This window comes from Kogia breviceps, chromosome 12 (assembly GCF_026419965.1).
Source record: "Kogia breviceps isolate mKogBre1 chromosome 12, mKogBre1 haplotype 1, whole genome shotgun sequence".
Taxonomy (NCBI): domain Eukaryota; kingdom Metazoa; phylum Chordata; class Mammalia; order Artiodactyla; family Physeteridae; genus Kogia; species Kogia breviceps.
In genome coordinates this window covers 5,737,288-5,760,946 of record NC_081321.1, presented here as the reverse complement: position 1 = coordinate 5,760,946, position 23,659 = coordinate 5,737,288, and the positions used below count along the sequence as shown (strand labels likewise).

At 53.6% G+C, this 23,659-nt stretch overlaps 2 protein-coding genes across 15 annotated transcripts in view; one reads left to right on the top strand and one right to left on the bottom strand.

The window, feature by feature from the left end:
- LTBR (lymphotoxin beta receptor) overlaps positions 1-7,964 on the bottom strand; it is a 14,181-nt gene extending 6,217 nt beyond the window's left edge. Inside the window, exons 1-2 of one of the 4 annotated variants that reach the window (XM_059082386.2) lie at positions 7,414-7,964; positions 67-784 (exon numbers count right to left, since the gene is read on the bottom strand). In XM_059082386.2, coding sequence (XP_058938369.1) covers positions 67-162 — 96 coding nt within the window. In that variant the 5' untranslated portion in view covers positions 163-784; positions 7,414-7,964. Of the gene's footprint in view, positions 1-66; positions 785-947; positions 1,514-7,413 lie in introns of those variants that run through there. The other 3 variants (XM_059082387.2, XM_067008610.1, XM_067008609.1) reach the window with 3 other exon arrangements.
- SCNN1A (sodium channel epithelial 1 subunit alpha) overlaps positions 6,703-23,659 on the top strand; it is a 24,264-nt gene continuing 7,307 nt past the window's right edge. For 2 of the 11 annotated variants that reach the window (XM_067008600.1, XM_067008605.1), the window contains exons 1-9: positions 7,433-7,497; positions 7,857-8,006; positions 8,124-8,484; positions 15,794-16,061; positions 16,852-17,042; positions 21,936-22,039; positions 22,420-22,583; positions 23,027-23,125; positions 23,347-23,464. In XM_067008600.1, coding sequence (XP_066864701.1) covers positions 8,129-8,484; positions 15,794-16,061; positions 16,852-17,042; positions 21,936-22,039; positions 22,420-22,583; positions 23,027-23,125; positions 23,347-23,464 — 1,300 coding nt within the window. In that variant the 5' untranslated portion in view covers positions 7,433-7,497; positions 7,857-8,006; positions 8,124-8,128. The other 9 variants (XM_067008599.1, XM_067008607.1, XM_067008604.1 and 6 more) reach the window with 8 other exon arrangements.

Below are 23,659 nucleotides of genomic sequence, written 5' to 3'. Positions count from 1 at the left end.
GGCGGCCCAGACCCCTCTTCCCTAGCTAAGCCCACCCCCACCCGCTGGCCTGGGCCCCTCCCTCACCAGCTGGGGCTGGGATGCTGCCAGCAGACCCCCGAGGCCCAATATGAGAGGCCCCCAGGCCAGGCCGCAGGGGGATGCGGCCCACGGCAGGCGCATGGCGGCCAGTCAGCCAGCCGAGCGGACGGGTGGAGGCCTGGGAGGAAGGTGGGAGGCCTGGACGTCCCGGGCAGTGGTGGCAGCAGCCTCCCGAGCCCAGAGGCTGGGACAGGACTGGGCCGACTTGCCCCCGGGGGCCAGAGAGGCCGGGCCTGGCCTGGCCTCCAGGGCTCCAGCGCCGGGCTCAGGAAGTGGGAGTGGAGTAGCCGGCGCGGGGCGGAGACAGGGAGCCCTGGGAGCCAAGGCAGCTGTCTGTTGCAATCGGGAAGAGGAACAGGCTTGGCTGCCTGACCCATGCAGGGCGGGGGTGGCGGGTGGGGGGGGCTTGGCGGGGAAAGCACGTGAGGGCAGCGGGGCGGAACCCGGCCACCTCCCTTCTTTGGAGGCCTGACTGGAGAGGAGGATGCAGGGAAAGGACAGGCCCAGCCGGTGGGAAAGGGGTAGCAGAGCCAGTGGACACTCCTCGGCTGGGACCTCGGAAGCCCAGCTGGGAACAGATGGAGTTCCAGACACAGCTGTGTCCAGCCAGCAGGACACCAGATCCGAAAAATGGATGGGCCTGGACCGTCAAACTTGAAGGGTGCAGAGACCCACGGAGAGCCTCGGCCAGCCAGACCAGCATCTGGGAACCAGAAGTCCTAGTTGGCAGACTGTCTGGACTCCCGGCTTCCCACCCTGTTATGTGACTCTTTAAGATAAACTACAAAGGAGTCACAAGCCAGCCAGCACCCCCTTCCCTGAGTCAGCCCAGCCCACTCCCACCTCAGTGGACACAGGTCACCTACGAGGTTCTGCAGAGGGTGCAGCGGCCCCTGCTCCTCTGTCCTCAGAGAAGGCGGCTGTGCATAGACCAAGTCCACATGAACAGGGCAGCCGGGCTGGGGCTGGGTGGCCACCACCCTCAGTCCCAGCCTCTCACCCAGGAGCCTTTGAATCCCTTTGAGCTGGAGGGAGCTGACAGCCCACCAGACCGGGCCCCTCACCTTAAGGATGAGGACACAGAGGCCAGGGTGCCATGTAGAGGAGACCGGGATTGCAGGGGGACTCGGTCTGGTCCTGGTCCCTTCTCTTCCCACCATTTCCCTGCAACCCATTAACAGCATCCCCGCCCTCCCCCAACCGTGCCAGGGTGTCTGGTCTCCAAGTTCCTGTGCTCCTGGCTAACTCCCACTTGTCCTTGAGGGTCACCTGGGCTCTGGGAAGCACCTCCACTCCGAGCTGCCCAGCCCCCCCGCAGACCACTCCCTGTGACCCGCTGCTTATCATCCGCCGGCCGCTGGGCCCTGAGCTCAGCAACGGCCTGCCCCGGATCTGTAACTCTGGGCTCCCGGAGCTTCACACAGGGTCTGGCACGAACTGCGTGTCTGGTACATATTTATGGGCTAAACCGATGATACCTCGCCCACGTCACACAGCCAGTCCGGGGCTCCAGATGTCTGGGTCCCAGCTCATTCCAACAACCAGGCTCCCTCCTCGTGACTCAGGGGTGCCTCCCTAAGCATGACTGGCTGTGTGGAGAGACGTCACCTGGGCATCATCCCTGCCCCTTCCTTGGAGGACTCTGTCCACACATCCTAACCCTGGTTGGTCTGACTGGCCGGACAGGCTCCTGGTGGAAGAGTGGGAAGCCCAGGTCAGGGGTGTGCCCCTGGTGGGGGGCGGATCACAAAAGGGCGAATCAGCCTGCCTGAGCTATAGACAGCTCTCTCCTCTCCTGGTGCAGGCCTAGGACCCACACTCTGCCGGTGAACATCCGAGGCTGCCTGGGCAGGGAGGAAGTGTCAGAAAGGCATGCACTGCTCAGGTCAAGGAAATGGGGTCTGGGACTGGACTCACCACTGAGCTATTAAATGCAGAAAGGTCTGTGTGTGCACCTTAGATCCCTTTTTCTATTTTTGAACAAAATTTTTAAAATTGAAATTTAGTTGATTTACAACGTTGTACAGGTTTCAGGTGTACAGCAAGGTTATTCAGTTACATATATAACCGAACATGTATTCAGTTACATGAAATACGAAACATACATATTTTCAGATTTTATTCCATTCTAGTTTATTATAAGATATTGAATACAATTCCCTGTGTTAGACAGCAAATCCTTGTTGCCTGTCTATTTTATATATAGTAGTGTGTATCTGTTAATCTCATACCCCTAATTTATCCTTCCCCCATCTCTGTCCGCTTCGGTGACCATAAGTTTGTTTTCTACGCCTGTGAGTCTGTTTCTGTTTCGTATATAGATTCATCTGCATTATTTTTTAGATTCCACATACAAGCGATATCATATAATATTTGTCTTCCTCTGTCTGACTTACTTCACTTGGTATGACATTCTCTTGGTCCATCCATGTTGCTGCAAATGGCAATATTTCATTCTTTTTTATGGCTGAGTAATATGCCATTATATATATATATATATATATATATATATATATCACATTCTTCTTAAACCAAATGTCTGTTGCTGACAGTTGGGTTGTTTCTCTGTCTTGGCTGCTGTAAATAGTGCTGCTATGAGCATTAGAGCTACACATATTTTTTCGAATTAGAGTTTTCGTCTTTTCTGGATCTATACCCAGGAGAGAGATTGCCAGATCATGTGGTAGCTCTAGTTTTAGTTTTTTTAAGGAAACTCCATACTGTTTTCCATAGTGGCTGCACCAATTTACATTCCTACCAACAGTGTAAGAGGGTTCCCTTTTCACCACATCCTCTCCAGCATTTATTATTTGTAGACTTTAAAATAAATAAATAAATAATTAATTAATTTTTTGGCTGTGTTGGGTCTTTGTTGCTGCGCGCGGGCTTTCTCTAGTTGCGGCAAGCAAGGGCTGCTCTTCATTGCAGTACGTGGGCTTCTCGTTGCAGTGGCTTCTCTTCGTTGTGGAACCTGGGCTCTAGGCTCTCGGGCCTCAGTAGTTGTTGCACGCAGGCTCAGTGGTTGTGGCTCACGGGCTGTAGAGCGCAGGCTCAGTAGTTGTGGCGTATGGGCTTAGTTGCTCCGTGGCATGTGGCATCTTCCCAAACCAGGGCTCGAGCCCGTGTCCCCTGCCTTGGTAGGCAGATTCTTAACCACTGCGCCCACAGGAAAGTCCAATGAATTTTTTAAAAATTAAAAAAATGAATGAAGATATCCTTAAAACATCCAACATTCTAATTTCCTACGGAAATTAGGAAGCCCGCGGGCCTAGAGCCCATGCTCCGTAGCAAAAGAAGCCACCGCAATGAGAAGTCCATGCACCGCAAGGAAGAGTAGCCCCCGCTTGCCACAACTTTCTCTAAAAGGCTTTCTCTAAAAGCCTGCGCGCAGCAACGAAGACCCAACGCAGCCAAAAATCAGTTCTGTATTTCTCTACTTATAATGGTGACTTACGACTCCTATTTCTAGGTAATGAAACAAATCTTTTTGTCCTGCCCAAGTGACTCTAAATTTACTCCATTTTTACTAGCTTAATTGCTTTATCCTATGCATTTGAAGGTAAACTTCAAAAGGGATAAGAGCAATCTTTAGAATTTAATTTGTATCTATGTTATACCTAGTATAGTGCTTCAGGCAATAAATTGATTAAAATTGTTAACGGGAAAATAAATGTACTCAAGTGTAGCTGATTTACAATGTTGTGTTAGTTTCTGCTGTACAGCAAAGTGATTCAGTTTTACACATATATACATTCTTTTCCATTATGGTTTATCACAAGATATTGAATATAGTTCCCTGTGCTCTATAGTAGGACTTTGTTGTTTATCCATCCTATGTATACTAGTTTGCATCTGCTAATCCCAAACTTCCAATCCATTCATCCCCCCCACCACCCCTTGGCAACCACAAGCCTGTTCTCTATGTCTGTGAGTCTGTTTTGTAGATAAGTCCGTTTGTGTCAAATTTTAGATTTGAGGATACTTTCTCATAGCACGTCACTCTCTGTCAAAGATATACTTTGAGTCTTACCAAAGATGCTAATTCTGTCTTCTGCAGAGGGGGGCAGTCAACAAAGAGTGGCCACTAGACCCTGGGGCCACTGGTAATAAACCTAGTGCCTGTCTTCAGAGAACTCATAATACGATATGTATGTATGGAAACACACACATACACGCATGCACACACTCACACACCGAGATAAGAGTGTACAGCGCTGCGTGTTGGAGCGTGAGGGAGAAAGCGATCACTTCCACCATCTCCTGTCCCCGGGGAGCAAGAGGCAGGAAGACCCTCCGAACTCACAACCCTCATTCCACTGCAGACCCTCTAGTCTCCCCTCTCTCCCTGTAGCCTTTGCACAGTTTATGGCCAAACCACAGGGTTAGAGGATGGCCGGTCCTGGGAGGGGGAAGGAAGGGCTCTGGGAGAGGCTGGGGGAGCTTCAAGACAAGACCTACAAGGCCCCGATGACCCCCAGAACAGGCATCCACTTCTCTGGAAGTCAGGGAGCATCACTGAGCTTGGAAAGGGGAAGCTCAGCTCTCAATCTGGCCCCACCCCCAACTCCCAGGGTGATGTGGGCAAGTCACTTTGCTTCTGGGGCCTCAGTTCCCCGATGCATTAAGCAAAGGGCTAGATGCAGAGCCAGCTGGAAAGGGCTTTGGTGACCATCTGGGCTGCCTTACAACCCCACCCCCTCCCTTTCATTGAGAGCCCGGTGGCCCAGAGTGGTCAAGTGTCATTTTGTGTTCTTTTTACATTCCTTTTTTTGTTTTGTTTTTTAAATGTTCTTTTCCACTGTGATTTTTTCCCAGGAGAAACTATCATTTTCTAAGGCACACAGTTGAAAAGCCAACATGGAAGTCATAGAATAATGCCTAGACCGTGGTCCCATTTATGGAAAAAAAATGTATCTTGTTTTAAAAAAATACATGTAAGTCTGTAAAAGCACCCAAAAAAAAGATACATGGACACAAATGACAGTGGCTGTCCTGAGCCAAGGGGTGGGAAAGGAATGGGACAGAGGGAGGCTTTTATTGTCCTGTAAACCTCCATGTCGTGGGAAAATCGTGCTGTGAAAAAAACGTGTTCGGGTAATTTTTTCTGCACCTTAAAAGATAATGTTTAAAACAGAGCCATGACAAGTGCAGGTCTCAGATTTCTGTTTTTTTCACCACAACAAGCTTGCTCTGGCCCGTTCCAGATCTGGAATGCTGCCGTCTCTAAGCTACCACACCCTGGCAGGTGCTACAGGGACACTGCGCCTGCTCAGGCTCAGCCCAGGCCTCCGGATCGTGCTCACCGAGCCCTTGCGAGGAAAACGAGGCCTTGGGCCAGTCGTTGGACTTCAGGCACCAGCCAGCAAATAGAAAAGGCAGGGATGTGCCTCTCTGAACCTCTGAGATGGGACGAGAAGGGTGCTGCGTACCCCACCTGTAGGTAGGACGCCCCTTGGGAAGGCGGGGACGGTGGAGAGAGCTTCTCACGGAGCCTGGGAGATAATCCAGGACCCCGATGGCTGGTCAATCCACGGACTCTCTGTGGGAGTGTGAACCTTCCTGGTGTTCAAAACCAGGTACAGGGGAGCCCCAGTTCCCCAAGAGTCTGTGGCTGGTCTCTCTAGGGGTGTATGGCAAAGCCCCTAAGCAGACATCCCCCTGCTGAAGAGCAATTCTGCTCTTGTTCTTCACTCTATTGCTGTTTGGTTTTGTGTCCACAGAAAACTGGCTGTTCTTTGCAGAGGGCAGTTTCTTCATCTGGAACATAAAGAAAAAGCCAGCCTTTCCCTTCCGAGGGGAGCTGTTCCCTATACGTGTCAGGGAGTCAATGGGGCGCGTTTGAAATCCTGGTGGACAGCAGCTCTCACTTTATGAGGCCACAGGAGCCGGGCGCAGACAGGGCTGTACCCTGAGCCTGCTTGTTCTGCAAGACCCAGCAGAGATGCCATCTTCTCCGGGAAGCCTTCCTGAGCCCGCTGGGTGAGTGCCTCTTCCTCCCTCCCTGCGGCCAGGCTCGCTCAGCACTTGGCCTCCGCAGCTGTCACTAGGATCCTTGTCTTATGCCGTCGGGGCCTATCCTCCCCCACCCAGCTACCTCAGTGCTCGGGCTGGGCCCCCGGCACCTGCACGTCCCAGGCCTGCTCCTCCAGCAGGCGGGAGAAGCCGGTGGACACCTCCTGCAGTGACACAGTGGCAGACCTCTCACCTGGCTGTGTGGTCTGGTCTCTGTGCCTCCTGGGCCCTCCTTTTGGGCCTCATCCTCTGCCGCCTTCCCTCTTCACTTGGCGCCTCACTAGTCTCTTGCTCAGTTGCTTGGGGCAGAGACTTTGGAGGAAATACACAGCCCCACATCGAGCTTTTCCTTCCTCCCAGGGCTGGTGCGGACTTGGGCCAGTCCCAGCCTCCTCCTCCGCATCTCCCTGCACAGCCCACATCCTTCCCTGTCTCCTTGGTGCCCCCTGTCCCTGAGCTCCCTGGGCTCCGGGGCTGTGCCCAAGTGCCCTGCCTGGCCCCTTCTCCAAGCACACATTCCTGCAACCCCGTGACCACAGCTGGGGACATTACACATTCCTGGCCGGGCAGCCAGTGATGTAAAAAAGAACAGAATGTCCCAGGGCCCCGCCCAGCCCCCAGCTCCACCTGGGCCCCTCCCTGGGCTGGACGAGGTAGGGGTGCAGGTGAGGAGTCGTGAGGGGGGAGGCTGGACCAGCTCAGACTGGGAGAAGGGTGCTCTGTGCCTGGTGCCAGGTGGGGCCGGGAGGTGTTCCCACCTTAGTGAGCAGGGAGGGAGGTTGCAGACACCCCTTCTCCTTCCTCTCCAAGGCCTGGGGGTGAGGCTGATCCAGGGGTGCCTCTGGAGGGATTCCCCAGGGAGGGGCCCTGGCTCCTGGAAGCCCACGCAGGGGGGCCCTCCTGCTCTCCTTCAGGAGAGGGGCTCCTTTGGGGGCCGGCTCCCTCCTCCTCACCCCGCTTCTCTGCCTCTCCTCTATCCCTCCCCCCCAGTCCTTCACCCTCTCCTGGTCCATCCACCTCCCTTCTCCTGCCTTCCCTGTTCTCCTGGTCTCCCCCGCGCAGTCTCACTCGTCCTGACGTGTGCTTTTTCCCGTGCTTTGCCCTCCCCGCTTTGTGCTCAGGATCCTTCTCCTGGGTCAAGACCTCTGACCCTCCCTGGCCATTCCGTCTCCCGCTCTCCCTGCCTGCCAGCTCCCCGCCACTCCGAGGGCCCGACTCTTCCCCCGCCACCTCTCGCCTTCCCTGCCCTCGGGCGCCCTCCTCCCGCTGGGGAGCTCTCAGCTCCGACTCCTCCTCTGCCCCTCCCCCTGCCCGGCTCGCCTTTAATTGAGATGCTAATGAGGCTTCGGTCGCTTCCATCCCCGGCGGGCGGGCTCCCGGGGGCCGGGCTGCTGCACCTGTCAGGTGAGGGGGAGGAGAGGCCGGGCTGCCAGATCCAACTGGAGAGGAACCAGTCCCAGTCCGGCCACAACCTGGGAGTGGGGAGCGGGAGGCAGCCCAGGCCGCTTGGAGCCCTGCAGTCCCCGGGGGGCCGAGAGGGAGTCGGGTCGCGGCCGGGGGTCAGGGCCCGAGACCGGAGGGAGGGGAGGAGAAAGAAGAGGGGCAGGATCGGAGAGGCTGGCGCACGGAGAGGAGACAGGCAGGGAAGGGAGCCGAGAGACACCCCGAGAGAAGCGGAAGGCAGAGACAGGGCCAGGGACAGGGAGACGCTGGGACACAGATCCCAGAGGAGGATAGACCAAAGAGAGGGCTTGACTCAGCAGGGCAGAGACTGCAGTGGAGACCGAAGGGGAGATTCTAGGACAGAAACCAAAAGGTGGCCTTATCAGGGGAGCAGAGAGGTCACTCCAGGGAAGCTCCAGCTCTTCTGGCCCCGACTGCCGCAGGTCAGCCGGCTCCTGGGGACGGGGCGGGTAAGAGAGGGAGAGGGTGGGCTGAGGGTGGGTGGAGGGCATGGCCCCGAGATGACGATGGAGGCACCCAGAGCCCAGGACTCAGCCCTGCCCCTCGTCCTCCCCGACCCACCCAAGGGCTCATGAAGGGAGACAAGCGCGAGGAGCCCGAGGCGGGCCCCGAACCTGCGGCCCCCGCGCCGCCCATGGACGAGGAGGAGGCCCTGCTGGAGTTCCACCACTCCTACCGGGAGCTCTTCCAGTTCTTCTGCAACAACACTACCATCCACGGCGCCATCCGCCTGGTGTGCTCGCAGCACAACCGCATGAAGACGGCCTTCTGGGCCGTGCTCTGGCTCTGCGCCTTCAGCATGATGTACTGGCAGTTCGGCCTGCTCTTCGGAGAGTACTTCAGCTACCCCGTCAGCCTCAACATCAACCTCAACTCGGAGAAGCTCGTCTTCCCCGCCGTCACCGTGTGCACCCTCAACCCCTACAGGTCGGTCTCCTCCCGCCGCCTCCCCGGGCCTGGGCGGGGGGGGGGGGGGGGTTCCAAGGGTACAGGGCTGCCCCCCGGGCGGGCGGACGCCCACACCCACAGGTAGGAGACGACACTCCGGTACCGAGGCAGACCTCCCTCTGCGCAGGATAGGCCCCCCCCCCCCCCCGGCCTGATGGGCTGGCCTTTGCGCTGCCCAGTGCCCGAGGCTTCTCCAGAGCAGGCCTGGGGCACTGACGACTCCCTCCGCCAGCCTTTCACCCTCCCGCAGGTGGGAGGGAGTGCTGATGAGGTCGAGACGCTGAGAACTCCAGAAGGGCAGGGTAGAGATCAGCCCCTCCTCCGCGGCCGGCGGTGAATCTGGTGGAGGTTCTGCCGTGGGGCCAGGGCAGGTGCGGTGGGATGGGCGGTGGCAGCTGGCAGGGGCTGGGCCCTGGTATGGTGGTCTTGGTTGAGAAGGGGGCTTTGTTTTGGAGAAAGCAAAGTGGAGGGTGGTGGCAAAGCACTCCGTGAGCCCGGAGGCGGGGACGTGGGGAGTCACAGAGCCAGGAGAACCGGACAGCCCTGGTCAGGCTGTTCCCCCAGAGGCTCAGGTGGCCCTGCTGGGCTGTACAGTCCACCTGCCCAGGTGACTGCCTTTTACGTACTTGGGTGTGTCCTGAAGTTTTTTTGGGTTTCGTCACTGTTCTTTGCCAGTTTTCGGTCCGGAAGCCAGAGGGGGTGGAGGTGATCCGTAGAGAAGACAGGAGGGCAGGGCTGGGTGTTGACACACACCCACCTTTTCTGTGTATCCACTCAGTGCTGCCACACCTTGGGACGCCCGAGGCAGGCCAGACCCGGGGCTAGGCACCCGGCAGATGGGTTCACCAGTAATTCCTGCAGTTGTTGCCCAGGGCCAGGTACCCTGCTAGGTATTTGAAAGATAAGATGGAAGAGACAGGCATATAAACAAATAACCCCGGCTCCACTGTGACAGGTACAATAAGCATTGTGACGTATAGCCTGTGTCTTCAAGGAGTGTACATGTACACGGGCACTTGTGTGCGTGATCGCAGGAGTGTGTGTGTGTGAGCACACAAACGGGGTGTGCGTGTGACTGTGGCTGACTGGGATTGGTCACACATTGGGGGTGGTATAGTCTGTCGTGTCCGAAGGTGTGTCATGAACTAATAAGGGTTGGGACCTCCTGTCCTACAGAGCAACATTGCAGGGCCATTTCACTGATTAACCCCCTTATAAGGTCCAGGGTTAAGAGGCCAGTTACTAAGAAGCTGCCTCACACACCAGACACAGCTAAGTACCCCACAGGCATCTCCTTTAATTCTCCCAGCCATCCTAAGGGGCAGGTACTGTTATCATCCCTGTTTTACACTTGAGGAAACTGAGGCAAAGAGAGATAAGGCACAAGGTCACAGAGATAGTGACTCACGCTGTTTGCCAGATCACGAATCACGAACCCTGCCTCTTCTTAACACACAAGATGTGAACGTGGAATAAATGGAATCTCCGCTCAGATGTTTACATCTCCTTTCTGAGCTTGTTTTATTCCCCTTCTCGGTCTTCTCTCTCTTCCCCTGGTCCCTTTGACTTTGCTTCTCTTCTTTCCAACCTCGGTGCTTCTCTGCCCTAATCTTTCCCTCCTCTTCCCCCACCCTCATCCCCTGGGGCAGTGGCGGAGGGGAGGGCAGGCAGGCCTGAGGACTAGGCTCTCAGTAAAATACTTGTGGTTGAAAGATGTGGGTGAGAGATGGACAGGGCAGGGGTGAATCTGTGGAGGCCTCCGTATTTTCCAAGGTTCTGCAGGGAGCAGGGCCCCGAACAGTAGTGGAAAAAGCCCCCAGGCAATGAAAACCAGAGCCCCAGCCTCTGAGGCCTGCAGGCTGGGAGGCAGGTGTCCACACAGGAACAAAATCCCTCCTGCACGACTTAGTGGGGAGAGAACACAACACCCTGGAAGGGGGAGGGGAGTCAGGGAAGGCTCCTCAAAGCCGGGCAAGGGTACTGAACGTCTACTATGTGCTTGATCCTGCACTGGGTGCTTTTATAAGCACCACCTCATTTAATCCTGAGAAGTCCATGGAGATGGGCATTATTATTTCCATTTTTGCAGATGAGGAAGTGGAGGTGAAATAATTGAGCAGGGTCAAACAGCAAATAATTTAAAAATTCACAACGATAATGGCTAACACATACAGTACTTAATATAGTACTTAACAGTACAAACAAATGAAAATTTTCTATTAATTAAATGATGTAATCTTCACAACAGACCTCTAATGTGGATACCAGCATTACTCCCATTTTATAGCTGAGGAAACTGAGTCCCAGAGAGGTTATGTAAGTTGCCCAAGTTCACACAGGGAACCTGTGGTGAAACTGAGATTCAAAAATCGCCCCCAGTCCCCCCCCACAGGAGCCAGTGCATCCTAAGTCAGCAGCTGAGTCACAAACCAACTGTGTTTGATCTCAAAGCTCTTTCTCCCGTTGCACTTTAAGGAGGGGCCAGGCAAAGGCATCCAGGGTTGGGGGGCTGGTGGGAGTCTGGGGGGGGGAAAAGCAGCAGGGGTCCGGAGGGAGGAAGGAGGAGGGAAGGATCCAGGCTATTGGTTCCTGTTCCAGGAGAGAGGCGGGGAAGGGTGGACAGGCTGATGCAGCCCGGTGGGGGTGGGTGGTAGCCTGGGTGTGACCCACGCTGCTGGCTGGCATGGGTGCTGGAGGCAGAGGCAAGATGGGTGACTTGGACAGGGGAAGCAGGGAGCGGGTGGAAATCGCGACCAGATGCCCACCTGCAGGCAGCTGGGCATGGCCAGCAGAGGGGGAGGAAGATGGGGGGAGCGAGTTTCTGGGCTGTTCTGTAACTGCCAGAAAAGGGGACCAGGCTGAAGACCTTCATGCTGAGCAAGGAGGTGCTGAGAATCCAATGTGAAAGGTCAGCTACAGCGATCCCCTCCTTTCTGGTTAACAAAGGGCTTTCTTCACCCCAGAGACAGGGCCAGACATATATCCACATCCATGGCAAACAAAGCCCAAGAGCATATTTTTCATCCAGCCCTCGGAGGGGTTGAGGCCGATTCTAAGGACAAGCTTGGCATTCTTAGACAGCAAAGAAGGTCATGGAATCTTCCTTCCCAGAGATGGCAGAGCAGGGGGCATGGCAGTGAGGAGAAGGGCAGTGCCCCAAAGAGCTGCACGGAGGTAGGGGAAGGCTCTGAGCCGACCCTGCACTCCCACGGGATCTGGAAAGCAGGCTCTGCACTGGCAGGCCTGGCGGGGACAGAAAGCCCAGACTCTTAGACCTGACACTCTCCCAGCCCCCTCCCAGGGATGGACTCCTTCACGTCAGCAACCTTACTACCTCTGTAGCAGCTGTTGCTGGAAAGGTCTTCCTTAGGTAAAGCTGCAGCTTACCTCACCATCACTTCTACCCTCCGGTCCTGGTTCTGTCTCTTTGGAGAAACTCTAAAGACATCTTCTTTGCCCGACGGCCATCAGTTCGGGTGCACCTGACTGTGCTGCAGTTTGCCAAGTCCACGATCGTGATCTGATCTTCATCACAAGCTTGCTGGATAAGGAGGGAACTGTCAGCTCAGAGTCAGAGGAGAAGACGGAGGCTCTGAGACCCTAAAGGCCTTGCAAAGGTCACCCAGCTGCTAGGTGGACAAGTCATAATTGGAATCTGGTCTTAGGCTCCACTTCTGTTAAGACCACAGAGTCACAGGGCAGGTGAGTGGCAGGCACTGCTCCTCTGTCTCCTTAGCTTTCTCTGCTTCAACAATAGGTTACTATTATCGTTCGCATTAAAGAACAGTCGTGACAATAACAACAACAGCCGCAGGTATACAGTACCCACTCTGCCAGGTATTTTCCTCAGTACTTTTGATATATTAACTCATTAAATCCTTATAACCACACTATGCAGTAGGTACTCCCATGTTACAGATGATGAAACAGAAGCACAGAGAAGATAAAGTAACTTCTCCAAAGTAACTTCTCCAAGGCTAACCATCTAGAAAGTGGTGAGGCTAGGAAATGAGCACGGAAAGCTGATTAGATCTCAGTTCCAGTAACGTTTCCTTTTACTGCTGTTCTTTTAATGACCAGTAACAAACAAGGCTCAGAATGTCAAACACACACCTTCTACCTGGGCTACATTTTCTCCTATGAGAGGATGAGGGACAGCCGGCTGGACTTTTACGAGGGAGATAGTGGACTAGGCAGTGATTATCATGGCTGCACACCGGGACCTCCTGGGACCCTTGTAAAAGCTACCTTGTTTGGGCTCCGCCCGATCCCACCAAATCTGACTCTGGTGATTGAAGCCCTGCACTGATGGTTCACTTTTTCTTTAATTGAGGCAAATTTACAGACAGTAAAATGCACAAATCTTAGGTGCTCTTTGAGGCTTCGCAATCAAGATACTGAACATTTCCATTAGCTGGTGACCCTTTGTAGTCAATTCCTTTCCCTCTCCCACTATCATCTTCTGACTTCGTCACCATCAATTAGTTTTTTCTGTTCTTAGAAATGGAATAGAAAAATACATATATAAATGGAATATATATATATATTCCATCTATAAATGTATATTCCATTTATAAATATATATACATATATAAATAGAATATATGTATATAAGCTTCATATAAATGGATCACACTATGAATTTTCTCGTATGTGTGTCTGGCTTATTCTGCTCAGCTTCATGTTTCTGAAATTCTTTCATGTGGTTTTTTGTTTGTTTTTGTTTGGGTTTTTTTTCTGCATCAGTCCCTTTTTACTGCTGGGCAGTGTTGATGGACATGTGGGTTCTTTCAAGCTTTTTGACTATTATGAATAAAGCTGCTATGAACATTCACATGCAAGTCTTTATGTTTTCATTGCTCTTGGGCAAATAGCTAGAAGTGGAATTGGGTGAAATATCCAGAGGGTTATAAGGTAGATGTAGATTTAACTTTATAACATAACTACCGAACTGTCCTCCAAACTGGTGGTACCATTTTAAACTCCCACCAGCAGCAATTCCAGATGCTCCACATTCTCACCAACACTTGATGTTGTCAGTCTCTTACTTTTAGCCTAATGGATATTAAATGGTACCTCATTGTGGATTTCATTTGCATTTACTTGAGGACTAATTATCTTGAGCACCTTTTCATGTGTTTAATGACCATTTGTATATTTTGGGAGTTCATTTTTAAAACAATTTGTCTTTTTCTTGTTGATTCATAAGAAGTTTTTATATTTCAGGATTTCTTCTTTAGGTATATTTTTTTAAATATTTATTTATTTGGTTGCACCGGGTCTTAGTTGCGGCATGTGGGCTCCTTAGTTGTGGCATACATGTGGGATCTAGTTCCCTGACCAGGGATGGAATCCAGGCCTGATGCATTGGGAGCGAGGAGTCCTATCCACTGTGCCACCAGGGAAGTCCCTAGATATTCTTTATTCCAAGGAATTTTGCTCACCCCAAGGTCATGAAGGTCTCTTCTATATTTTCTTCTATAGTCTTTATGGTTCTGAATTTTTTGTTTAGCTCTATGACCCAGCTTGACTTAATTTTTGTATACGGACTAAGGTAGAGGTTGAGGTTCTTTTTTTTTTTTCTTTCTTTCTTTCTTTTCATACAGTATCCAGTTGTTCCAGCACCATCTATTTTTTGTGGGGTTTTTTTTTGCGGTATGTGGGCCCCTCACTATTGTCGCCTCTCCCGTTGCAGAGCACAGGCTCTGGACACGCAGGCTCAGCGGCCATGGCTCACGGGCCCAGCCGCTCCGCAGCACGTGGGATCCTCCCGGACCGGGGCACGAACCCGCGTCCCCTGCATCGGCAGGCGGACTCTCAACCACTGCGCCACCAGGGAAGCCCATGCTGAAATTTTGATAGACACTTGAGTTGAATCTAGAGGGCAATCTGGGAGACCTCATGAGTTTCTTTTTCCTTCTTTTTTTTTTTTAATATTTATTTATTTATCTATTTATTTATTTATTTATGGCTGTGTTGGGTCTTTGTTGCTACGTGCAGGCTTTCTCTAGTTGTGGCGTGCGGTGGCTACTCTTTGTTGGGGTGTGTGGGTTTCTCGTTGCTGTGGCTTCTCTTGGTTGCGGAGCACAGGCTCTAAGCACGCAGGCTTCAGTAGTTGTGGCACGTGGGCTCAGTAGTTGTGGCTTGCAGGCTCTAGAGCATGGGCTCAGTAGTTATGGCGCACGGGCTTAGTTGCTCCGTGGCACGTGGGATCTTCCTGGACCAGGATTTGAACCCGTGTCCCCTGCATCGGCAGGCAGATTCTTAACCACCGAGCCACCAGGGAAGTCCCCCTCATGAGTTTCTGATCCATGAACATCTGCAACTCCTTTTATTTTGGTCTTGGTGGTTTGTTTCAGCAGGATTTTCAGTGTACAGGTCTTGCACTTCTTTCATTACATTTATTCCCAGTGTTTGATGTTGTTTATGCTGTTCAATATGGTGCTGTATTTGATTTCATTTTCCAAATATTTGTTGCTAGTTTGTAGAAATACAATTAATTTTTGTATTGGCTTTGTGTCTTGCAACCTCGTTTAATTTCTAGGTGTTCTAGGTGTTTGTTTTGTTTTGGTAGATTCTACCCCTCAGGCCCTGCTACTCTGGATTTTCGTGATGCAGAATATAGGCCTTGTATTGAGAAGAAGGAATGTGAGGATTTACACTGGACGGTGTTTAACTGGGCCCCACCTGAAACTCATTAAAACTGAGTCTCCTCTGGTGTATGGTAGGCGGGAGGGGGCGCGGCGTATGCAGCATTGGCATTGGCATTTTTTAAGTTCCTTGGAAGATTCTAGAAGTGCAGTTGAGAACCCCAGATTTAGAAAGTGTCAGGTGTTAGACGAACCCAAAAGCCACCCTTGCCGGGGGCGGGAAGGGGCAGGGTAATGGGGCGGGATGGCGCGCGCACCGCGGGTCCCTGGAGTGTCTGGGCCCAGCCCGCCCACCCCCCTCCTGCCCCGGGAAGGGGCAGACGTGTTCCGGGTTCCCTTCCAGGCCAGGGCTAGGTGGGAGGAGAGCGCCTCCCGCCTCTCCCTCACGATAAACATGCGGCCATAAATGCCGTCACCGCCGGAGCTCACTGTCGCCTCCTATCATTCCGCGGACACACCTGTCTGCACGCCCCCGCGCCCCCGAGATAGCCTGGGAGACCCCAGAGCTATTCCTCGCAGGCTTCTCCGGGATGAACCGACCTCTCCGGTTACCGACAGGGAAACTGAGGCCCAGGGGGGCCGGGGATGTCGCGAGGCCGCCGCCTCCTAGTCCAACCCTTTGCCATCGCCCCTCCCAGGTACACGGAAATTAAAGAGGAGCTGGAGGAGCTGGACCGCATCACAGAGCAGACGCTCTTCGACCTGTACAAGTACAACTCCTCCAACACCCTCGTGGCGCACGCCCGCGGCCGCCGCGACCTGCGGGAGTCCCTGCCGCACCCCCTGCAGCTCCTGCCGGTCCCGGCTCCGCCCCGCGCCGCCAGCAGAGTCCGCCGATCCGGCTCCAGCCTGAGGGACAACAACCCGCAGGTGAACAGGAAGGACTGGAAGATCGGCTTCCAACTGGTAAGGCCCCGCCCCTCGCTCCGCCCCTCGCTCCGCCCCTCTGGTTCCGCCGGAGCCCGGGACTCCGCTCCCTTTTCCTACCCGCCTCTGCTGCCAGTGATACAAGCCGGACCCGGTCCGCTTGCTGGCAAGATGAGTAAGTTAAATACTTAAATATGGTTTGAAAAATAAAATCAAATGGCATCTCTCTGGGCGCCAGCTTGTGGAGGCTCCTCGCTGGGGGCCTCTGTGGGAGCGTTTATGGGGTGGGAAGTCAGATCTACTGTGGAAGATGTGCTTTCTGAATTCCAATCCCCCCCAGTGGGACTCAGTTGGGACCCTCCAGGGTGATGGGGCACTGGGGCTCCGCCCGCCTAAGACTGAGAATAGGGAGACAGTAACAAGGAAACTTTAAAAATAAATGGGAGAGAAGCAGAGAGAAGAAAGAGAGGCCCCTTTAGTGAGAGCAGAGCATGGTACCCGGACACCAGGGTTCCAGTCCCCGCTCTGCTGCTGGCACGAACCACTTGATTCCTCAGTCTTCCCATCTGTGAAATGGGGAGAAGAATCCTTGCTCCACCCTCCTCGGAGGCTGCATAAATGACCCCGAGGTGTGTGCAGCTGCCGGTCTCCTCCATTAATCCCCTGCTCTCTGGGTCCACTCTTCTCGGGGCTTCTGTTTCTTCCCACTGCTGGCTCCCCACCCCTGTCTATCGGTCTTTAGGACCCCAGAACTATCCATTCCTTGACCTTGGTCCCGTCCTGCCTACCCTTGCTGCTGGTCCTCTGACTCCCTGGTCTCTGTGTCTAGTGCAACCAGAACAAGTCGGACTGCTTCTACCAGACGTACTCATCAGGGGTGGATGCAGTGAGGGAGTGGTACCGCTTCCACTACATCAACATTCTGTCCAGACGGCGGGACCCCTCTCCAGTGCTGGAGGAGGACGCGCTGGGCAAATTCATCTTCGCCTGCCGCTTCAACCAGGCCTCCTGCAATGAGGCGTGAGTCTGTCCCTGCGGCCTGGCTTCGTGCTCCCCACGGGGTCTCCTTCCCTGCGGCAGCCTGAGGCCCAGCATGGCCAGCACCCCGGAATGCTGGTTGACTAAACAAATGCCTGCAGGTGGGGAGGAGGGAGAAGCATTGACTTCAGGTCCAAACCTCTGCCCCAGGAGTTGTCCTGCAGGATATCTGCTGTTCCCTGCAGGGCTGGGTCTGAGTGAAGCAGCCTCGAATGGATGCCCTGGGAAGGCTGGGGTTGAGGTCCGGCTTTGAGAAACCAAGGGCCGGAAGCATGGTTCTCCATTTTTCTAAGGCCTCTTTCTCACTAGCATCAAACTCCGTAGTGCCTGGAAGGTCATCTGGTCCCCTGCTCCGCTTGCTCAGATGACGCGATAGTAGTGGTATAGTGGACACAGCATGGACCGAGTCAGGGACTCACCCTCAGTTCCTGCTCTGGCTCTGTTTCTTCCAGGCCAGGTGACTGAGCATTTCACGTCACTCTTCGGAGCCTATTTCTTTGTAAAGTGGGGGAAATGAGATTCATTCAATGTTCACTGAACAAATATTTTTGGCTGGGCTATGTGCCCGTCACTGTTGTAGGCATTTGGGAAACATCAAAGAAGAAGAAGAAAAATCCTTGCCCTTTTGGCACTTTTTCTTCTTCTTTTTTTTTCTTTCTTTTTTTTTTTTTGGCCACACTGTGCGGCTTGCTGGATCTTAGTTCACTGACCAAGGACTGAACCCATGCCCCCTGCAGTGGAAGTGCAGAATCTTAACTGCTAGACTGCCAGCGACGAAGTCCCTTGGCCCTTTTTCTTAAGTGATGAAGATGATGATAACATCTATCTCCGAGTGCAAGAGATGACGCGTTGAGGGCACTTTACACACTGCAGTGAGTGGTGGGTCTCATTACTCCTGTGAAATGGCACTCACACAGATGAAGTGACTTGCCCTAGGCCACCAGGCCAGCCCGAGCCAAGGGTCCTCCCCGCCCTACTGCACTGCGCGCCAGGCATTCTTTCAGTCACATCTCGTGTCATAACGTCCTTGCAAAGAGGTCATGGCAGCTGCCAGCTCTCTGAGGGCTGGGAGAGGTCAGGGGTAAAGGGAGGTCCCCTTCTGTAGCCTCTGGCCCCTCCTCCCCCCGCCTTCCTCTCCCTACTCCTCGGTGTTCAGGCACCATCTCCCTTCCTCTGCCTGGCTGAGGAAGGGTGTTGAGGCAGCATCTCCACTCTGCAGGGACCCCTGCCCTTTTTTGTCACTAGGGCCAGGTGTCACCTGCTTCTGCCACCACCCCTCCCCTCCCCTGGAGCACGCACTGTGCCCAGCGCACACCTTTGTTCCTGTCTCTTGTTTCTGTGTTTGTTTGAGGACAGAAGCTGCCACTGGGGAAGTGAGACCAGCACCTGAGCCTGGGTCAGCCCACACCTGCCACCGACTTGCCCTGTCACCTTCTCACTTTGCCTGCCCTAGGCTGCTGCCTCCCCGTCCATGGAAAGTCCATCGTTCGTTTGTCTCAGTCTCGACGCTTAGCTCACTTCCTCAGTTCAGAGCCTCGTCCTTTCTCACCGGGGTTATTATAACCCTCATAATTTGTCTCTCTTCCTCTCAATCCTCCCTCTATTCTGCGACCACAGGAAGCTTTAATACTTCAGGGTTCGGCTGCACTTCACGGTACTTAACTATTCCAGTCAGGCCTGTTTAAACTCCTTCAGTGTCTCTCTGGCCTTCGGAATTGAGTTCAAGCTCTTTATCATGGCTTTCTCAGTCCTCCCGTCCCCCATATCCAACACCCTTTCCCCTCTCTCTATAATCTTTTCTTTAATAACAGCTTTATTGAGGGACTTCTCCGGTGGTCCAGTGGGTAAGACTCCGCGCGCCCAGTGCAGGGGGCCCGGGTTCGATCCCTGGTTGGAGAACTAACTAGATCCCACATGCATGCCGCAACTAAAAGATCCTGCGAGCCACAACTAAGACCCAGCGCAGCCTAAATTTAAAAATTTAAAAATAAGTATAAAAAAATACCCCAGCTTTATTGAGATAGAATTCACATACCGCAAAATTCATCCTTTTAATGGCTACAAGTCATTTGTTTTTAGTATATTCACAGAATTGTGCGACTATTACCACTGTATAATTATAGAATATTTTCCTGACTCCCTGTTTCTTCCCCTCCTCCAAGCCTTGGCAACCACTAATCTACTTTCGGTCTCTATGGATTTGCCTACTGGGGACATTTCATATAAATGGAATCACACACTATGTGGTCTTCTGTGACCGGCTTCTTTCACTTAGCATCGTGTTTTCAAGGTTCATCCATGTTGCACTGTGTATCTGTAATTCATGCCTTTTTTTTTTTTTTTGGCCACGTCGAGAGGCGTGTGGGATCTTAGTTCACCAACCAGGAATCAAACTGCTGCCCCCTGCAGTGGAAGCACATAGCCCTAACCACTGGACTGCCAGAGAATTCCCCCCAGTTCCTGCCTTTTTTCTGACTAAATAGTTTTCCATTGTGTGCATAAGCCACATTTTGTTTATCTCTTCTTCAGTGGATGGACGTTTGGGTTGCTTTCACTTTTTGGCTATTATGAATAATGTTGCTATGAGCACTCTTGTACACGTTTTTGTATGGATGTATATTTTCATTTCTCTTAGATAGATACCTAGGAGTGGAATTACTGGGTCACATAGTAATTCTATATTTAACATTTAGAGGAATTACCAGACTGTTTTCCAAGTAGCTGAGCTGTTTTGCATTCCCACCAGCGGTGTGTGAGGGTTGCAAATTCTCCCCAGCCTCCCCTTGTTATATCTGTCCTTTTGACTTTAGATGTCTTAACGAATCCCTATACTCTTTTTTAAAATTAATTAATTTAATTTATTTTATTTTTGGCCGCATTGGGTCTTCGTTGCTGCGCACAGGCTTTCTCTAGTTGTGGCGAGCGGGGGCTACTCTTTGTTGCGGCGCCCGGGCTTCTCATTGCAGTGGCTTCTCTTGTTGTGGCTCTAGGCGTGCGGGCTTCAGTAGTTGTGGCACTCAGGCTCAGTAGTTGTGGCTCGTGGGCTCTAGAGCGCAGGCTCAGTGGTTGTGGCGCACGGGCTTAGTTGCTCCGCGGCATGTGGGATCTTCCCGGACCAGGGCTCGAACCCGTGTCCCCTGCATTGGCAGGTGGATTCTTAACCACTGTGCCACCAGGGAAGTCCCTGAATTCCTCTACTATTAATAGCAAATTTATACAGCTCTTACTGAGTGCTAAGCACCGTTCTGAGTGTAATTTAATCTTCCCAGTATCCCTGTGAAGTAAGTAGTATGATTATCCCCATTTTACAGATGAGGAAACTGCAGCACAAAAGATCAAGTGCCTGGGCTGGTCCTCCAGTTAACACGTGTTAGAGCTAGGATTCAAGTACAAGTCGTTTTGTTCTGGAGTCTGTGCTCTTCACCATCACGTTACGCTGCCTCTCATATATATATTCTCATAATGTGCTTACCGTGTTTCTCTTTGTATGTGTTTTTACCAAGTGTGTATGTGATGTGGGCATAAATGGCATTGTGTTATGTATCTCATGTCACTTTTTACTTTTTAAACTGAGCTCTATGAGCTTAAGAATGATCCATGGTACTCTGTCTACTCGGCTGACTCCACCTGCTGCAAACAGCCGGTGGTGTGCGTCTGCCCTACTGCCCCTGCCCCTCTCTGAGCAGGGCTCACAGGCCTTGCAGGACTCGCAGCTTCTTCCTTCCTCCCTCCCTGAGGGAAGCCTTTGTTCTGGAAATGCTGACTTCCTAGCCCTTCCCGGAATGTGCACCAGTACTTCACACCCCTGCGCCTTTGCTCTTCAAGGCCGATGGAGCATTCCAGATCACCTAGTTCCATCTCCTCGTTGTACAGAGGAGGAGAGTAAGCTTAGGGAAAAATGGCTGCTCAAGGCTGTACAGCCAGCGCCCCGCTCCTGATCTCCGTCCAGCCTTCTTCTCTCTCCTGCTTCTCTTCCTTCCTCCTCTGCCTGTCTCGGCCCAAAGCCTCGTCCCCCTCTTCTCCCTGCTCCCCGCACTGGCTCCCAGGGGGCAGGGTAGTTAGAACACACGTCCCCTCTGTTCCCGTGTGGGCTCTGGCTGCAGCCCCGCACAGCCTCCCTGTTGGGGGACCTGGGATTTGCTGTCAAATCGTGTTCCCGTTGCAACACAAATCTGTGCTTCCTTTCTCTCTGTTCCCAAACATGTCCCAGCCCGGCTTTGGACCTGCCAGTGGGAGGCACGCTGATGTGAGAGGCCCCTTTCCCGCCCTCCGATCTGACCTTCCTCCTTGAAGTTTTGTGCTCACTGGTCTCAGCCTCTCCCCCCCGGACCCCCCTTCCCTTCCGTTCATTTGTCAGCTGGTTGTTAACAATCCCCTATATCTCCGGTGCGCCAAGAACCACACCATTACCCCAGAGATGATTCGGACGTGGATGGCATGTGGCTCCTGTCCTCAAGGAGATTCTAATCCAAATGGGGAACTAAGAGTTAGACACGTGAGAAGCTAGGGATGCTGCAGGAGTTCATAATGCAGCACAGTGACGGGAGGGTCACAAGGCCAGTGAGGTCAGTTGGCCTGGTGGAAGGAGCCTGGGCTAGAAGATAGCTGATCTGCTCTCTGGCTGATCTGTGTCCCGTCTCATCCTTGCTGCTTGTGTGACCTTGGGCAGCTACTTGATCTCTCCGAGCCCATGCTTCCTCTTCTGTGAAGCCGGGATGACGCCCAATGGAGTTACTGAGGGCTTGTGGGCAAGGCTCCCAGCACTGTGTTGGCACATAGTAGGTGATCAGGAAACAAAGGGCTCTGAAAGTCTTGCTCTCCCTGACCCCCTGCACTTTCCCCTCTGACCCCTCTCTCTCTGTCTCTCCTGCATAGGAATTACTCCCACTTCCACCACCCGATGTACGGGAACTGCTACACCTTCAATGACAAGAACAGCTCCAACCTCTGGATGTCCTCCATGACTGGGGTCAACAACGGTGCGCCATCCCTGACCTCGGCCCGGCCCCTCCCCCACCCTGTGCGCCCACATCTACCCACCTTGAGCCCGCGTCCTAGTGATGCTGGGGGCCTCACCGCAGCGTGCCCATCTGTATCCTGGGAAAATCCTCTTTGTTTTTTCTCCCCCGTGGGCATCACGTGGTGCGTGCCAGGTGTGGTAGGAACCCTGTCCCAGTCCTGCCTTCCGCTGCCCCCCACCCCAACCCTGGATCCAGCTCAGGCTTTGCCAAATCCATTTGCAGGTCTTCCTGAACTTGCTGCCCTTGGATGCTTAGAGACTAGGCAGGGTGGGACGGTGGGTTTCTAGCCCCGGATACTTCTCCCAGAGCCCCTCACTGTGCCCCCTCCGCACGCCCAGGCCTGTCCCTGATGCTGCGTACAGAGCAAAATGACTTCATCCCGCCTCTGTCCACGGTGACCGGGGCCAGGGTGATGGTACACGGGCAGGACGAGCCTGCCTTCATGGATGATGGAGGCTTTAACCTGCGGCCTGGTATGGAGACCTCCATCAGCATGAGCAAGGCAAGGAGGCTGAGCGCGAGGCCTGGGGGGAGAGCCTTGGATGAGGGGAGGGGAGAGGGCCTGGGGGGTGACAGCCAGGGGACCCAGAGAGGTCGTGCAGGGTGAGCCTTGAGCGCGTGGAAGTCTTCAGGAGCAGAAATCAGGGGTGAGGGGCCCGGCCGAGTGGGCGTTAGTTAGGAAGTAGGGATCTCGGGGGGTTGAACCTCGGATGAGAGCGCCGAGAAGGGGTGTGGGGCCTGCTTGGGGTTCCAGGCCATGCTCCAGGCCCAGTGTCCTTGGAAGTAGTCCCGGGCTTTGTGTTTTGAAATGGTGAGGCAGATAGGAGAGGAGGTAAGGTAGGACATACAGCCTGGGACTGAGGGAAGACAGAGGCCAGGAAGGGGCCTTGACCACCAGAGGTCTGACCTCTGACCTCTGACTTCTCCATGTCTCTGCGTTCGCAGGAAGCCGTGAAAAGACTTGGGGGTGACTATGGAGACTGCACCAAGAATGGCAGCGACGTCCCAGTGGAGAACCTTTACGGTACCAAGTACACGCAGCAGGTGAGGCTCAGCCTGTTTCTATGGCGACCATCTCCCAGGCCTGCAGTGCAAGTCAGCCAAAGCCGCAGGGTGTGTGTGATGGGTGATGGGGACGGGTGCAGAGAGCGATGGAGGTGCATCGGCATCACAGGGACTGGTTTGTGCTCCTCTCCGCTGCCGTTTGGAGCTGCGTCGGGGAGGGCAGGCCTGACCCCCTCCCCCTTCGTTCTCCCCTCCTGCAGGTGTGTATCCATTCCTGCTTCCAGGTGAACATGGTCAGGGAGTGTGGCTGTGCCTACATCTTCTACCCGCCGCACAGGGGTGCGGAGTTCTGTGACTACAGGAAACATAATTCCTGGGGTGAGACTGCGGGAGGCCTGGCCCCGCACCCACTTGGGCCCAGGACAATCCCAGGAGCCCTGCACCCTCAATGCCCTGGCTGTGGCTTCTGGCTCGCACGGTTTCCAGCAGGTTCTCCTGCCGACTCTTGTGTGTTCCGGCCCTTAGATGCTACCCCTCTCCGTTTTCCTCTCGCTCTCCGTCTCTCTCCTCGAT